The sequence below is a fragment of the Bos indicus genome, chromosome 18 (genome assembly GCF_029378745.1).
Source record: "Bos indicus isolate NIAB-ARS_2022 breed Sahiwal x Tharparkar chromosome 18, NIAB-ARS_B.indTharparkar_mat_pri_1.0, whole genome shotgun sequence".
In the NCBI taxonomy this organism is placed as follows: Eukaryota; Metazoa; Chordata; class Mammalia; order Artiodactyla; family Bovidae; genus Bos; species Bos indicus.
Window position 1 is genome coordinate 36,909,445 of NC_091777.1, and position 15,741 is coordinate 36,925,185.

Consider the following 15,741-nt stretch of genomic DNA (forward strand, 5'->3'; position numbering starts at 1 on the left):
TAGTTCTGCCTCGAATACAATTCCTGGGGAAGGAAATGGCAACCCACTCTAGTATTCTTGCCTGGAAAGTCCCATGCGTGGAGGAACCTGGTAGACTACATACAGTCCATGGGGTCGCAAAGAGTTGGACGCGACTGAGCGACTTCACTTTCTTTTCGAATACATTTGGTCAGCTCTTTGTGGCTCCATTCAAGCGCGCACTCCAAGTAAAAAAATAAGGTTATGTTCAGTCTTTTGCTCTAAGATCAAGTTTTAGATTCTCACCTCTTTTCCTGGAGCACTTCCTTCAGGCAGTTTGCAGGATTGCTAGGAGGCTGGGTGATGCTCTATGTGATGATTTTTGAATTTTTTTTGTGGAAGAATCCTGAGCTTCTGGAGACTATTTGATAGATTCTGTGTGGACCATGAAAGCATCTTTAGTTGAATATGTTAAAATGAACCTCAGACAGACTTCCCAGGTGGTCCAGGGGTTAAGACTGGGAGCTTCTAGTGAAGGGGGCAGGGGAACTAAGATCCCATATCCTCCCTACCCCCAGTTCCTGCCTGGCCTTCTCCCCACCCCCAAAAAAGGAGGGAAAAAATAGAAATGAACCTCAGTGAGATACATTTGGAGTCTGCCACGTAGAACAGTGGTACTGTGCTGTGCTTAGTCGTGTCCGACTCTTTGCGACTCTATGGACTGTAGCCTGCCAAGCTCCTCTGTCCATGGGGCTTCTCCAGGCAAGAATACTGGAGTGGGTTGCCATGCCCTCCTCCAGGGGATATTCCCAACTCAGAGATGGAACCCAGGTCTCCCTCATTGCAGGCTGATTCTTTACCATCTGAGCCATGACGAAAGTCCAGAAGAGTGGTAATAAAAAACAATAGATGTGACATACCGCTGTTTAACAATGATTCTTTTCTCCTCTCCTAGGAATGGGTGAATTTAATGTCCATCGAGTGCGTTTCTTTAATTATGTTCCATCAGGGATCCGCTGTGTGGCTTACAATAACCAGTCAAACAGATTGGCTGTTTCACGAACAGATGGCACTGTGGAAATCTATAATTTGTCAGCAAACTACTTTCAGGAGAAAGTAAGTCATTTGGGAGCCTGATTTGGTGGTGTCGATGTTAATTTTTTTTTCTTAAGTTCAATTCTGCAAAATCTTCTATGTCCTTTTTGTATGCAAAGAGATAAGAAGAAAATGACTCTCCCCTACTCTCTCTGTTGTTTAGAAACACAGAACAAATATACAATCTCTTGTCTGACTGATGAGCTTAGAGCTTCAATCTATGTAATGTTGGTTAGAAAGATCCTACCTAGGAATTGTGGTGCTCACTGCCATTTAGAAACTGATGTTTACTAGATCTGTCGGGCACAGCATTCTTATTGTCAAGATCATTGCTTCCTATCAGTCTCTGCACCATTGTAACTTTAGTAAAGTGGCATTTCCTGCTGTGTTATTACCCATTTCACTGCTAATTCAGAAAAAAATGATGAGATGTTTTAATATCAAACTTTTTGGTGATGTGATAGCAAGAAGATGAATTCCTAAACTATCTATTTGAGAGAAGGTAGATTTATATACCTAATGTTTGGAAGTAAAGAAGATTTTAAATTAGGTAAAATATCATTTGGGTATACGCACAGGGCTGTTACAGCAGCATATTTTTCAAAGTCTCTGATTACAGATTTCAGATGCAGCAAAATAATTCAGTTCACATTTATTGAGTGCCTTGCATGCCCTCAACACCATGATACAAATGAATAGAAGGAAAAATGAATGCAGTGTCTTGCAGCTTAGTACTTGGAATTTAGGTACTCTGTAACTGTTTCTAAATGACTACAAGCATTAGGCATTAAGATAAATGTCAGAGGCCCTACCTTCAAGGAGCTCAAAATCCAGTGGGGGAAAGATGACTATACAGTTTTGAAATAGTGTGGTCAGTTTTATGATAGACCTAAGCATGGGCATAGAATCTTAGTGGAGAGGTACCTTGCTCTGATGAGGTGGGTTTAGGATTCCTGGAAAGGGATGACTTACCTGAGCTGACCCCTGAAGCAATAACAGAGTTAAGAAATCACTGGTCGGAAAAAATGAGTCTCATTCTATAGTGTGAAAAACATGCTGTGATGCACGCTTGTTGCATCCTGTGATTTTTCTTGTTATCATTGCAACTATATAATTGTTTATATATTTGTTTAATGTCTTCTTCCCTGCTGAACTTCAGATTTTATGAAAAAGGGATCTTGTCAGTGATATGGCTGTATTCCCAGCATTTAGCAAGTGCTTAATACAAAGGCATCACTGAGTTAATATATATTCGACCAGTCTTTACCTAGTACATCTTATTTTCCACTCCCATCAGTTTTCTTTTTTCTTGAACAATTAATTCAGTCTAGTCTTCCACTTGGTTTCCTTGTTCCCTTTCTGGCTATTGAAGATTGATTAGCTTGGGTGATCACTCTCAGATCATGAGAGTGAAGAGTAGAGACTAGTAGTAAGGAGACTTATCTTCTATTTGTGTCATTGACTTTGGCAATTTGGGCAGACCATTTACAGGTGCTTTGCTTTTTCAAGTTCAGATAGGAAAAATTGTATCTCTCCTGGAGAAGGCAATGGCAACCCACTCCAGTACTCTTGCCTTGAAAATCCCATGGACAGAGGAGCCTGGTAGGCTGCAGTCCAGGGGGTCGCCAAGAGTCGGACACGACTAAGCAACTTCCCTTTCAGTTTCACTTTCATTCCCTTTGGTGGCAAGCAGCTATAAGAATAAGATTCCTTGATTGTATGAATGCTTTTTGAGCAAGAAGAGAACACTTAGAAATCTGAGACTTGAATGAAAAGCTGGAGTGAGCTGCATTCATTTCTTTTATTTTCATTTTTTAGACGTTTATTGGTGAAATTGGCCCACAATAAGCAACATGTTTTCAAAGTATACATATTGATAACTTTTGACACGTATACACCTTTGAAATCATCCATCAAGATCGTTGCAATGACTTTTAAAAATCAGATAACATCAAATACAATTACTTGCAGACTTTATTGTCCGAAAACATTTTGCAGAACAAGTCCTAGAAGAAGAAACAAAACCAACTGTATAACTAAAATGTGAGCCTGAAAAAAAATGAAAATATCGGTATCATGATCTTCAGATAATGTGAAACTCCACACTAAGTTATTTCTAGAGAGGCGTTTTAATTTTCCCCGTTTGCCTGTGATCACTCAGTGCTGGTAGCTGGTGAATTCTTGGTGGGTTGAGAAGTTATGGTGTTTCTGTAGTTTTTCCCAGGTCATGAGTCTCGGGCCACAGAAGCTCTGTGCTGGGCGAAAGGACAGCGACTGTTTAGTGCTGGACTCAATGGAGAAATTATCGAGTATGATTTACAGGCATTGACCATCAAGTATGCTGTGGATGCCTTTGGAGGGCCCATCTGGAGCATGGCCGCCAGCCCCAATGGCTCTCAACTTTTGGTCAGTATGCAACTATTGGTAATCCAAACCGAGATTTCCTCTTGCACCCATTTACACTTGCTTCCCTGTGTTCATAGGAAGGTGAAGTTACATTGTGGCCAGTCACAATTCCAGTCTGAGCTGAATTCAAGCAACCAATTGTACCTGGATTCCAATAGGAGATACACGACTAGGGTTATTACTGAGATGTAAAAATCCCTTGTCCTTTTGCACCCTTTCTGCTTCTACTTTGGATCTTGTTTGTTCATTTATGACACCAGAGGTTTCAGTGTGGTTCAGCATCTCCCAAATTGTGTCCTTTGGAATTGGGAGATACAGACACTGTCTTTTGTTTTGCTGTACTTTGTGTTTTATGATACATTTTGTTTCAGAATTACCACGTATTAAATCCTTCTGTAGATTCACAACACATGTTAGTATACTAAAAGTTCTGATAGGTCTTTTTACAAGTCAACTTGTGGAACCATGTTTCTCAAAAATTTTTTGAGCACAGACTTAAGATTTCCCTCCTCCCCGCACATTCTTACCATTAATTTTCTGTAATAAGTTTCTGATTTTTTTTTTTTGGTACTATTTTACAGTATCTTGACATATCTCCATGAAAGTGACACAGTTAATGGGTCTTTAATTTAGGCCATTGTATCTAGCACAGACATGCCGTGAAATCCTATTTCTCCTCCATGTCCTGTGCAGGAATTAGGCCACTCATTGGCCTGCTTTCTGGTTGGGTTATGAAGGCTGCCAGGAACCAAATTTCTTGATAACAGTACTTTTTTCATCTCACAAACTATTTTTCCTCTTTCAGAGCAAGTGTTAGCTTGAGGGAAGAAATGTATATATTTTAAATGTGTATATTTGGTTCTCTAAAATGCTTTCTCTGTTTTCCACCCCCTTTTCCATGATAGGTTGGCTGTGAAGATGGATCTGTGAAATTATTTCAGATCACCCCAGACAAAATCCAGTTTGAAAGAAATTTTGATCGTCAGAAAAGTAAGGGTTATTTGTCATCAGGGCAGCGAGTAGTGTTAACAAGAAGTTACGTTTCTGTGCCGCTGGAGATGGGATACTTTCCCATGGGTCCAGAGAGTATTTTATCTGTGTGCCAGCTTTCTGTGATGCAGGGTATATGCTGGCAGATGTCCTTAGCTCAGGTTCTCTTTACTGTGTAACATAGCGTGGTTGTGACTGCCTGGTTAGGTAATAACAGAGAAAACTGGCAGTCCAAAATAGAAAAGCAAGTGTTTCTGTGTGAATCAGTTTGTTAGTTCTCACTCACGTTAGTGAAGTTTTGATAAATGTGCATAAAGTCTCAAAACTAGGACTTTTCCTGTAGGTAGAGGCTCTGGTTCTCAGTCCTGCTAGTACATTCAAGTTGAATGTGGGAATTTTATAGACAGTTGCCCCTGTTCCAGCTGCAGCTACTCACACAGACTTCCAGATCAGAGGTTGGCAACCTGTTTCTGTAAAGACACCAGCTAATATATATTGTAGGCTTCAGCAAAGTAGCCCTGGATAATGCTTAAACAAATGGGGATGGTTGTACTTGCCTAAAACTTCATTAACGACAACTCACCTCAAGTTGGCCTTTGGGTTACAATATGCTGACTCCTCTTCTGGAGAGTGGTGTCTGAGATGTTCTCTGTGTCCAACAGTAATATTCATTCTGTATTCATCAAATCCCTGTATGTTTGTTTTTAATATCTTGCAGGTGTTGTATTTTTTAATTACAAAGGTGACACAGTGTTGTTAAAAATTTCACGCGTTTGAAAAAAAAAATTCCATGTGTTTGGCTAAGGGTGAAAGAAAAAATAAGTGGCTCATTTCAGTCTGTAGGCAACATTTTTAAATGAATCTAGACCTTTTTGTATCTTCAAATGGATGGATACATTGACGGATACATTTCCAAGAGTGCTTGCACCTGCTTTTTAGCTTATTTTTTTTTCATTTGCTATATCACAGACATCTTCCTGTGTGAGTTGAGTTGTGCTCATATGAGTGGCATTCCATTTTACAGTGTTCCATAATTTATTTGACCAAACTCCTATTGATAGATATTATTATTAATATTTTTTTTACTACTCAAGCCATTGCTGTAACGAACATTCTTCTCTTCACTTGGGCACTGCAGTAATATTTCTCTGTGGTGAAATTGCCAGTGTAGTTGCTGTGACAGATATGCACGTTTGTATTTTGTTTGGTTACTGCCGGATCACCCTCAGAAGTTTGTGTTTGTTTGCACTCCTGTCAACCATTTATCCATTATTAAAAGCAAGCATCAAATATGTCATGTGAGTCCCAGGAAAAAGTTGTTCCTCACCTGTTACAAAACAGTTCTTCTCAAAAATGCAGTAGGTAAGCGCTAAGACTATAGAACGCTAGCCCTGTAGATCACTGTGGAAAGAGAACTCAGTTACCGTTTGCTGTATATTTACGTGTATGTCACTTTCTCCTTGGTTGTAAAACTCCCCAGGTCGAATCCTGAGTCTCAGCTGGCATCCTGCTGGTACTCACGTTGCGGCTGGCTCCATAGACTATATTAGCGTGTTTGACTCCAAATCAGGTGACTGTTTTTCTCAGCTCATTTGGGATGTGGGTCTTGTTTGCAGATTCACATTTGTCTGTTTCCAAAAGCTTGTGTCCTTGTGCTTTCACCAGCCTTCTGAGATGTCACCATGAATTTCATGTCTTTCTTAGATTCCTACTGCTGCTTTTAGGAGACTCTTGATTCTTCAATTAAATACAGTATTTTTCGTCATAAGAATTTCACACTAAAATTTGCCTTCAACCAGTAAGCCACTTAATATAAATAACCAGTAGATACCTATTTATATATACCAGTTCTTCATAAAAGAAGATGTCTGTCTCTGAGGAACCTTAGTTCTTGGTAACACAGTCACGTATTTCCTCTGCTCTTGGCCTGGAGGATTGGCTGATGGATTCCTTTAGTGATGAGACTGACTTCAACCTGTTAGGTGGCCGTCTGTACTCCCCTCTACGATGAGAGGATACACACGGCAGGGATGTCGCCTTTTTCTTTCTCTGTACTGCTTAAGCAAGTTTTTTATTGTTATCAGTCATATATGCATATAGTCAAAGAATTCCTTAAGGCTTATTACAAAAAAGCAGGATTCCCCCAGTATCCCTTCTCCTGCTCCTCAAAGGCAATAACCTGCAACTCTTAGCTGTTTCTTTTGGTATTTGTCTCTGTGCTATACATAGTATGCTTAAAACACTGTACTTTATTTTCTCAGTTTTAGCCCATTATTTATTGACTTCTGTATTAACCCTCTTTCTTTGCACTTTGCTACATGCACTCATTTCTTCTTGATCCTCCTAGGACGGTTATATTGTAATTTTGTTCAGATTAGCAGTTGATATTTTTATTCTCAGACTATATAGGTACTACTTGCAGAGTAAATGTCTTTTCCTTTTACTGTAAGGTCTTTTTAAATTTTATTTTTAATTGGGAAGTACCCTGTATTCTTTTCGTTAATATTGTGTGTGTGTCTCTCTCTCGTGTGTGTGATTGATACCTATATCAGTAATTCATCTCTACATTCTTCTAGTTGTATAAGGTAGGTTCTGCTACATCTGGTTTTCTTTCTCATTTTGGGTGCAGTGGGGTGCACTGCATGGCTTGCAGGATCTTAGTTTCCTGGCCAGGGATTGAACCTGGACCCCTGCAGTGAAAGCACCAGACCGCCGCTAACCACGGACCACTAGGTAATTCCCACTTGTGGTTTTCTTCCTACCACTTTTGCCTCCTTGAAGGATTCTCTCCCAGAGCCTTGTGCCCTGCCTCAGTCGAGTGGAGCCAGTTTCTGGGCCTGCTGCACAACTCTGAGATCTTGAATTCTGATTTTTCAACCATTCTGGGAATTTCCTTTGCTTGTTTCTCACGTAGAGTTCCCCATAGCCATGTCATGCACTTTCCTAGTTTATCACTTTGTTTGGTGGATCCTGAGAAAGGGTTTTTATGAGAAAGAATTCTACGTTGGAAATTATTTTTCCTTAGAACGTTGAAGCCCTGGTTCTTCTGTTCAACGTCTATTGCTGTTATGAAGTCTGATGCCTTTCTGGGAGTAGATGCTTTGTGTGGGTTTTTGTGGTTTGTTTTTCCTGGGAGTTTTTAAGATCTTCCTTTTATCTTTACTGTTCTGAATTTAATAATTATGTTCTTTGTTGTGTGAATCTGTTAATATCGATTATATTGGACAACTTGATAGGTTCCTTTAATCCAAAAACCCATGTTTTCCATTTCTGAGGAAAAATTCTTATAATCATTTTCTAAATGAGTTGCTCTCCATTTTTTTCTAGAATTTTAGCATTTGAATATTGGCTTTTCTCATTTATTTTCTTTCTTTTTCCTGTTACTTTTCATCTCGTAACTTTTTACTCTGCTTCCTTAGAGAGTTTGTCATCTTTATCTTAGACCTTTTCTTGAGATTTTCCTTTCTGCTGTTTGTTTCTAGACTTCTTCTTTGTTTCCTGAATGTTCTTTTTTAGAGCATTCTCTTTTTATTTCATTATATAGTATACTATTCTCCAACACTATTCTCTTCTGCAACTGTTATTTATTTTTCTCTACCCCTCTCTTGGGCCTCTGCCTTCCATACTAAGGCTGTCTTCCAGTGTCTAGGGGTTCCTTTCATCACCAGACAGGTTTATTGCATCTAAGCTTCACTGAGGAATGGTCTGGCTTGACTGTCAGTATGGGGAAGCTCTAAAGACAGGTCTTTTGTCTTGTCCAAGTCATATTTCCCAGAAGTGTTTTTTGTTCTCCTGTGGGGTGATAACAAGCAGGGCCCTCAGCATTCTAAGAAAACTGGTGTTCTTAATGTTGAGTGAGAAGTTGCCACTTAATCTATGCTCCATATAGCACTCCCACCCTCAGTTACACTGATAGCCCTCTTCAGAGAATAAGTTTCTAGTCTCCTCTGAGAAGTGGAATTTGGGGAGTTGCCTGGCTTCTTAGCTGTCAGGCAGGATCTAAGGGATATCATATCAGTTCACTCACTCAGTCGTGTCCGACTCTTTGCAACCCTGTGGACTGTAGCACGCCAGGCTTCCCTGTCCGTCACCAACTCCCAGACCTTACTCAAACTCATGTCCATTGAGTCAGTGATGCCATCCAACCATCTCATCCTCTTTCGTCCCCTTCGCCTCCTGCCTTCCATCTTTCCCAGCATCAGGGTCTTCTCTAGTGAGGCAGTTCTTCACATCAAGTGGCCATAGTATTAGAGTTTCAGCTTCAGCATCAGTCCTTCCAATGAGTATTCAGGACTGAGTTCCTTTAGGATGGACTGGTTGGATCTCCTTGCAGCCCAAGGGACTCTCAAGAGTCTTCTCCAACACCACAGTTCAAAAGCATCAATTCTTTGGTGCTCAGCTTTCTTCACAGTCCAACTCTCACATCTGTACATGACCACTGGAAAAACCGTAGCTTTGACTAGACATATCTTTGTTGGCAAAGTAATATCTCTGCTTTTTAATATGCTATCTAGGTTGGTCATAATTTTTCTTCCAAGGAGTAAGCATCTTTTAATTTCATGTCTGCAGTCACCATCTGCAGTGATTTTGGAACCCAAGAAAAGAAAGTCTGCCACTGTTTCCATTGTTTCCCCACCTATTTGCCACGAAGTGATGGAACTGGATGCCATGATCTTAATTTTCCAAATGTTGAATTTTAAGCCAATTTTTTCACTCTCCTCTTACACTTTCATCAAGAGGCTCTTCAGTTCTTCTTCACTTTCTGTCATAAGGGTGGTGTCATCTTCATATCTGAGGTTATTAATATTTCTCCCAGCAATCTTGATTCCAGCTTGTGCTTCATCCAGCCTGGTATTTTGCGTGATGTACTCTGCATATAAGTTAAATAAGCAGGGTGACAATACACAGCCTTGATGTACTCCTTTTCCTATTTGGAACCAGTCTGTTGTTCCATGTCCAATTCTAAGTGTTGCTTCTTGACCTGCATACAGATTTCTCAGGAGGCAGGTAAGCTGGTCTGGTATTCCCATCTCTTGAAGAATGTTCCACAGTTTATTGTGATCCACACAGTCAAAGGCTTTGGCATAGTCAATAAAACAGAAGCAGATGTTTTTCTGGAACTCTCTTGCTTTTTCAATGATCCTGCGGATGTTGGCAATTTGATCTCTGGTTCCTCTGGCTCTTCTAAATCTAGCTTGAACATTGGGAAGTTCACGGGTCATGTACTATTAAAGCCTGGCTTGGAGAATTTTGAGCATTACTTTGCTAGCGTGTAAGATGAGTGCAATTGTGCGGTAGTTTGAACATTCATTGGCATTGCCCTTCTCTGGGATTGGAATGAAAACTGACCTTTTCCAGTCCTGTGCCCACTGCTGAGTTTTCCAAATTTGCTGGCATACTGAGTGCAGCACTTTCACAACATCATGTTTTAGAATTTGAAATAGCTCCACTGGAATTCCATCACTTCCACTAGCTTTGTTCATAGTAATGCTTTCTAAGGCCCACTTGACTTAACACATTCCAGGATGTCTGGCTCTAGGTGAGTGATCACACCATCGTGATTATCTGGGTCGTGAAGCTCTTTATTGTACAGTTCTTCTGTGTATTCTTGCCACCTCTTCTTAATATCTTCTGCTTCTGTTAGGTCCATACTACTTCTTTCGTTTATTGTGCTCATCTTTGCTTGAAATGTTCCCCTGGTAGCTCTAATTTTCTTGAAGAGATCTCTAGACTTTCCCATTCTATTGTTTTCCTCAATTTCTTTGCATTGATCACTGAGGAAAGTTTTCTCATCTCTCCTTGCTATTCTTTGGAACTCTGCATTCAGATGGATATATCTTTCCTTTTCTCCTTTGCCTTTAGCATCTCAGGTTTCTTAAACTTTTTTTCAACCAGTCCCTCCTTTTAACCGCACTTTCCCCTCTATTTCCAGTGTGTCTGGAGTCACCAGTTGCTGGGTCTTCTGAGGATTCCATGGTAGAAATCAGGTGGTTTCTTGGCTCTTCTTACTGCTAATTTGGGACTTAGTTTTCAGGTTCTAGTAAGTCAGTTACTACTCTGTGTCTGCTTTCCAATCCCCAAATTTTGACACTGTTGTCTTCTGTCCCATTCTCCTGGAGATTTGGAAACGAGCAGAGGAGCATATGTATGCACAGCTGGCCATTTTTAAGTGAAGTATCAAACATCTCCTTTCCATCTCACCTCCTCACCACAAATTTCTTCTGTCAACAAGCCCCTGCCCCACCCTCCTTTTCTAAGTAACATTTTGGTGTTCCATACTTGAGTTCACCATAACCACTGTTTACTGGCTCTCTGTGGTCTGGGCTCAAGCAGCTGAACTTATCAGATGCTAACATAGACAGCTTTTCAAGACTAAGGAGAAATGAGTGCTGTTCAAACGTGGGCTTTGCTTTTTTTTACCAGGGAGCGCTATTGGTAAGATGCTGGTGGATAGGCAGTACATGGGCGTGTCGAAGCGGAAGTGCATCATTTGGGGTGTGGCCTTCCTGTCCGATGGCACTGTCATAAGCGTGGACTCTGCTGGGAAGGTGCAGATCTGGGACTCAGCTACCGGGACCCTCGTGAAGAACCATCTGGTCTCGAATGCTGACGTGCAGTCCATTGCTGTATCCCCTGTGAGTATAGCCCCTTTGGAGCAGTTCCTGTCCACCCTGGGCGGGGAGGGGAGCAGGCTGTGTCAGTGCTGTGCCACCAACACTCTTCCCTAATGCTGAGTGTTGTAGTGGAGGAAGATGAGCTTAGAGCAGTGTGTCTCAAAACCCACAGAATTTGCCTGAACTCTTACTCTCCAACAGATAGAGAATAGTCCCTAAAAGGTTAGTTAGCTGAGAGGCTTTTTTCAGAGCCTCCTCATCCCCGGTTAACCCACCTTTTGACAGAGCGGGGTTTTTTTAATGTAAAATTCATATTTTATAAGCATATAATATAAGCTTTTACAATATAAACTGATACAGTGCTTTTAAAATTTTTTAATTGGAGGATAATTGCTTTAGTATGTTGCCTTGGTTTCTGCCATACAACAACGTGAATCAGCCGTTAGTATCCATATGCTCCCTCCCTTTTGAAACTCCCTTCCACCTCTCCCCCTTCCCACCCCTCTGGGTTGTCACAGATTTGCGCTCCCTGTGTTATGTAGCAAACTTCCCTCTAGTTGTTTTACACATATATATGCTCCAGTGCTGCTCTCTCTATTTGTCCCACCGTCCCCTTCCCCCATTGTGTCTACACATCTTTTCTCTCTGTCTGCATCTCTATTCCTGCCCTGCAAATAGGTTTATCAGAACCGTTTTTAAAATTCCATATATATGCGTTTATATTACAATGTTTGTTTTTCTGACTTCCTTCACTCTGTGTTACAGGCTCTAGGTTCATTCACTTCACTAGAACTGATTCAAATTCATTCCTTTTTATGTCTGAGTAGCATTCCTTGTATCTGTGTACCACAACTTCTTTATCCATTCATCTGTGGATGGACATCTAGGTTGCTTCCGTGTCCTGGCTGTTGTAAATAGTTCTGTGATGAACATTGGGGTACGTGTGTTTTTTTGAATTATGATTTTCTTAGGGTATATGTCCAGTAGTATGATTGTTAGGTCATATGGTAGTTTTATTCCTAGTTTTTTAAGGGATCTCCGTACTGTTCTCCATAGGGTCTGTATCAATTTACATTCCCACTAACAGTGCCAGAGGGTTCCCTTTTCTCCACATCCTATCCAGCATTTAATGTTTGTAGATTTTTTTGATGATGGCCATTCTGACTACAGTGCTTTCTTAAATGTAGAATTTATGTTTTCTTATTGAAAAGCTGCTTGAGACTTCAACATAAATTTTTGTCATATTACTCTTATGCATATATAAAACGGAAAGTGTGTGAAATAAAGCAATGAGGTTATTCCTAGAACTTTTTCACGTTCAGCTGGACTCTGAATCACTTGGACTCAGTTCTCAGGCTCCATGGTTCCCACACATGCCTCTCTGCCATCCACGGTGTTCATAGAAGATGCCCCACTGTGGTCACAAAGTTTTCTTTTAGGCTTTTGACAACTCTTCCAGAAGTTTTGATATTCGTTCTTTATCTGAAGATGTCACATATACAAAGATTGACAGATACAAGATTTTTATTTCAGAGATGTTAAAATGTGGGAGAGTGTGTACCTGAGAATCAAAGGATTGTGGTACTTAAAAAAAAAAAAAAACTGAAAAAAATGCAGTGATACAAATTCCAGTCCTCAGAAATGCTTATCACAAACTCTGGAACTGGGCAGACTTTGATTTGAATCCCAGTTGTGCCACTTAATATAGTTCCATACCTTCCTCGGGCAGGTTGCTGCTTTCTACGCCTCAGTTTCTTCCTCTGTGAAAACAGGAATGTTCGTAATAACCTGCCTCCGAGCCGTATGAGGAAAGGTTAAATGGGTTGTACTCGTGAAGTGCTAGGTACGGCGTCTGGCGCAGTGAGTGTGCTGGTACCATTTTTACATCTCTTAAAACCAATCCTAATTTCAAGCTTTTCTCCACACTCTCTTGCCAGAACAGATGATTATTTTTAAGTTTCTTTTTAATGGTTTTTCCTTGATTAAAGAGTGAATTTTGGCAAACACCCAGTCCTTTGATACTTGGAGGCCTTGTGTGTGTCCACAATCACATACACCCCTCTTCCAAGCTCCACTCACTCAGCTTTTCCCTTGCTTGGTTCCTGCTGCACTCCAAGAAAGCCCTTTAAAAAATTTTTTTTTGTTTTTTTTAGTTTAACTTTTATTTTGGCTGCACTGCTTTTCATTGCAGAGCATGGGCTTTCTCTAGTTGTGGCACAAGGGCTTCTCTCATTACAGTGAGCAGGCTTCTTTCGTTGTGGAGCATGGGCTCAGTAGTTGTGGTATTTGGGCTTCTCTAATTGTGGCCCATGGACTTCATTCCGCCACCAAGGATCGAACCCATGTCCCCTGCATTGGCAGGCAGCTTCTTAACCACTGGACCACCAGGGAAGCCCCCAGAGAGCTTTTGTTTCCTTAGTGCTTTTATGATACGACCTCAAGGAAAGAGAAGGTGGGGTGAGAGACTTGCCTTCCCAGTTCTTCTCTGTAGGTAGGACTTCGAGCACATGGTCACTTGATCTGTTTAGTGGAGGTAGAGGCAAAGAGCACGTGAGTTCCTAAGCAGCTCAGTATTTCCCCTTTTGCTCTGGACTGATGTCTTTCAAACTGTACCCTCAGAGGAGGTAAAGGAGAGGCCTGTGCCCAGAGCAAAGGCTTGAGCAGCAGAGAGCATGTAGCTTTGTCAAGTCTGTAAATGGACAAGCAGGTAAACTCTTGAAGTTCCAGATTCCTTATCAGGGTAGAGGCCTATTAAATGATGATTAGGCAGGGGAAAGAAAAAGTAAAATCATGATTCATACAAACATGAAATAGACGTATGTCCAAGATTTTCTGTAACTCATTAATTAATGAGGGAGCCAGTAAGATGTCACAAGCAGTTCAAAGGGAGAAATCAGAGAACACAGTTATGTCAGGCCATCAGGAAGGTGAAATGTTTTACGATTTTGTTGCAAACTCAGTGTCCACAGGGCAGTCATCCACTGCATTCTACGAAGCAGAATCCCTTTGCATCTCTACGCAAGAGAATCTTTTGCATCACTCAGCTTTTCACAATTCGTAGAGTTGTGAAATAGCTCTTGAACAATCAAAGGGCTCCCTTGACAAGGACTTGCTGTGCTCATTTCAGTCCTTTAGAGTTGCTCCCAATAGGGCAAATGATACTTAACGTTCCAGCTGGTGAAAGATTAGAGATGATATGACTTAAAGTTCCTAGCACCATGTGTAGTTGATGGCAGCTCCGTTCTCATGTGTTCAGACTTCTAACTTGTTGATCAGTTCACCTACTCTTTACACTATTTGACTGGTTTAACTACTGATCCAGGTTCCTGATTTTTTTCTCACTACCCTATCAAGTATCCTGTTTTGTTTTTTTCTTACTCAGAATTATGTGCAAAAAAAAAAGTTACAATGAAAATGATTTTAGAGAAACTTTAAAAAGTAGTTGTAGACACAGCAAGACTTTTTAAAACTAACAGAAATCCCCGTGCTCAACATACTGACCAGAAAGAGCCTTAAACTGGGGAACCAGGGAACCTGCATCTTTGTGATATTGATCAGGCCACTTTCCCTCCTCAGGCTGCCCTTGCTTCTCTAAAAAGAACAGTGAATTTTAGGGTTTTCTGAACTTCTGTCTTCTGGCTGCCTCTTTTGAGGCCCCTCCTCTTTTGCCCAATATTATTGCTATTCTGTTGAGGTCTGCTGCTGCTGCTGCTAAGTCGCTTCAGTTGTGTCCGACTCTGTGCGACCCCATAGATAGCAGCCCATGAGGCTCCCCCATCCCTGGGATTCTCCAGGCAAGAACAATGGAGTGGGTTGTCCTTTCCTTCTCCAATGCATGAAAGTGAAAAGTGAATGTCAAGTCGCTGAGTCTTGTCCGACTCTTAGCGACCCCATGGACTGCAGCCCACCAGGCTCCTCCATCCATGGGATTTTCCAGGCAAGAGTGCTGGAGTGGGGTGCCATTGCCTTCTCCGCTGTTGAGGTCTAGTTTGCATTGTATGAAAGCATTCATAAGTTCAAAGTACTTCCTGTTTATTTTGTCAGCAGGGGGCGCCTTGTGACCTATTCATGGAATTGTTAGCTTCTGGAGGAAAAAAGACCCCTGCAACCTCCTGTCCCCAATTCTGGGCATTTTCCCTCATAAGCTTTCCAGGTAGAAAACTTCGGGGAATATTTTAACACTGGGCCTTGTTTTGCTCAAATGTACCTCCCTGATGATTTCCTTTCTCAGCAAGAAGACAGTTTCGTGGTGGGCACAGCTGAGGGGACAGTGTTCCATTTTCAGCTGGTCTCTGTGACTTCCAGCAGCAGCGAGAAGCAGTGGGTGCGGACGAAGCCATTTCAGCATCACACCCACGACGTGCGAGCCGTGGCTCACAGCCCCACTGCGCTGATATCTGGAGGTGGGTTTTGCTCTCTGCCTGGCTGCTGCTTTACTCTGCCCGTCTCCAGTTAGGTTCATGCGGAGCTTTTTCTAATTCCGATGCTTTTTCCCCTCTCCTTTTCACTGCAGGCACCGACACTCACTTAGTTATTCGTCCTCTGATGGAGAAGGTGGAGGTAAAGAATTACGATGCTGCTCTCCGAAAAATCACTTTTCCCCACGTGAGTATCATCCTCTAACCCCACCGCCTCCTCACCTCCCCGTCCATCTGTCCCGCAAGATAGCACCACTCAC

The 15,741-nt window shown here is 41.5% G+C and overlaps 1 protein-coding gene across 2 annotated transcripts in view; it reads left to right on the forward strand.

The window, feature by feature from the left end:
* UTP4 (UTP4 small subunit processome component) overlaps positions 1-15,741 on the forward strand; it is a 30,204-nt gene that overhangs the window by 814 nt on the left and 13,649 nt on the right. Inside the window, exons 2-8 of one of the 2 annotated variants that reach the window (XM_019978917.2) lie at positions 914-1,074; positions 3,268-3,459; positions 4,365-4,449; positions 5,930-6,019; positions 10,873-11,084; positions 15,295-15,466; positions 15,577-15,668. In XM_019978917.2, the coding sequence (XP_019834476.2) occupies positions 916-1,074; positions 3,268-3,459; positions 4,365-4,449; positions 5,930-6,019; positions 10,873-11,084; positions 15,295-15,466; positions 15,577-15,668 (1,002 nt within the window). In that variant the 5' untranslated portion in view covers positions 914-915. The remainder of the gene's footprint in view (positions 1-913; positions 1,075-3,267; positions 3,460-4,364; positions 4,450-5,929; positions 6,020-10,872; positions 11,085-15,294; positions 15,467-15,576; positions 15,669-15,741) is intronic. The other variant, XM_070771971.1, reaches the window with a different exon arrangement.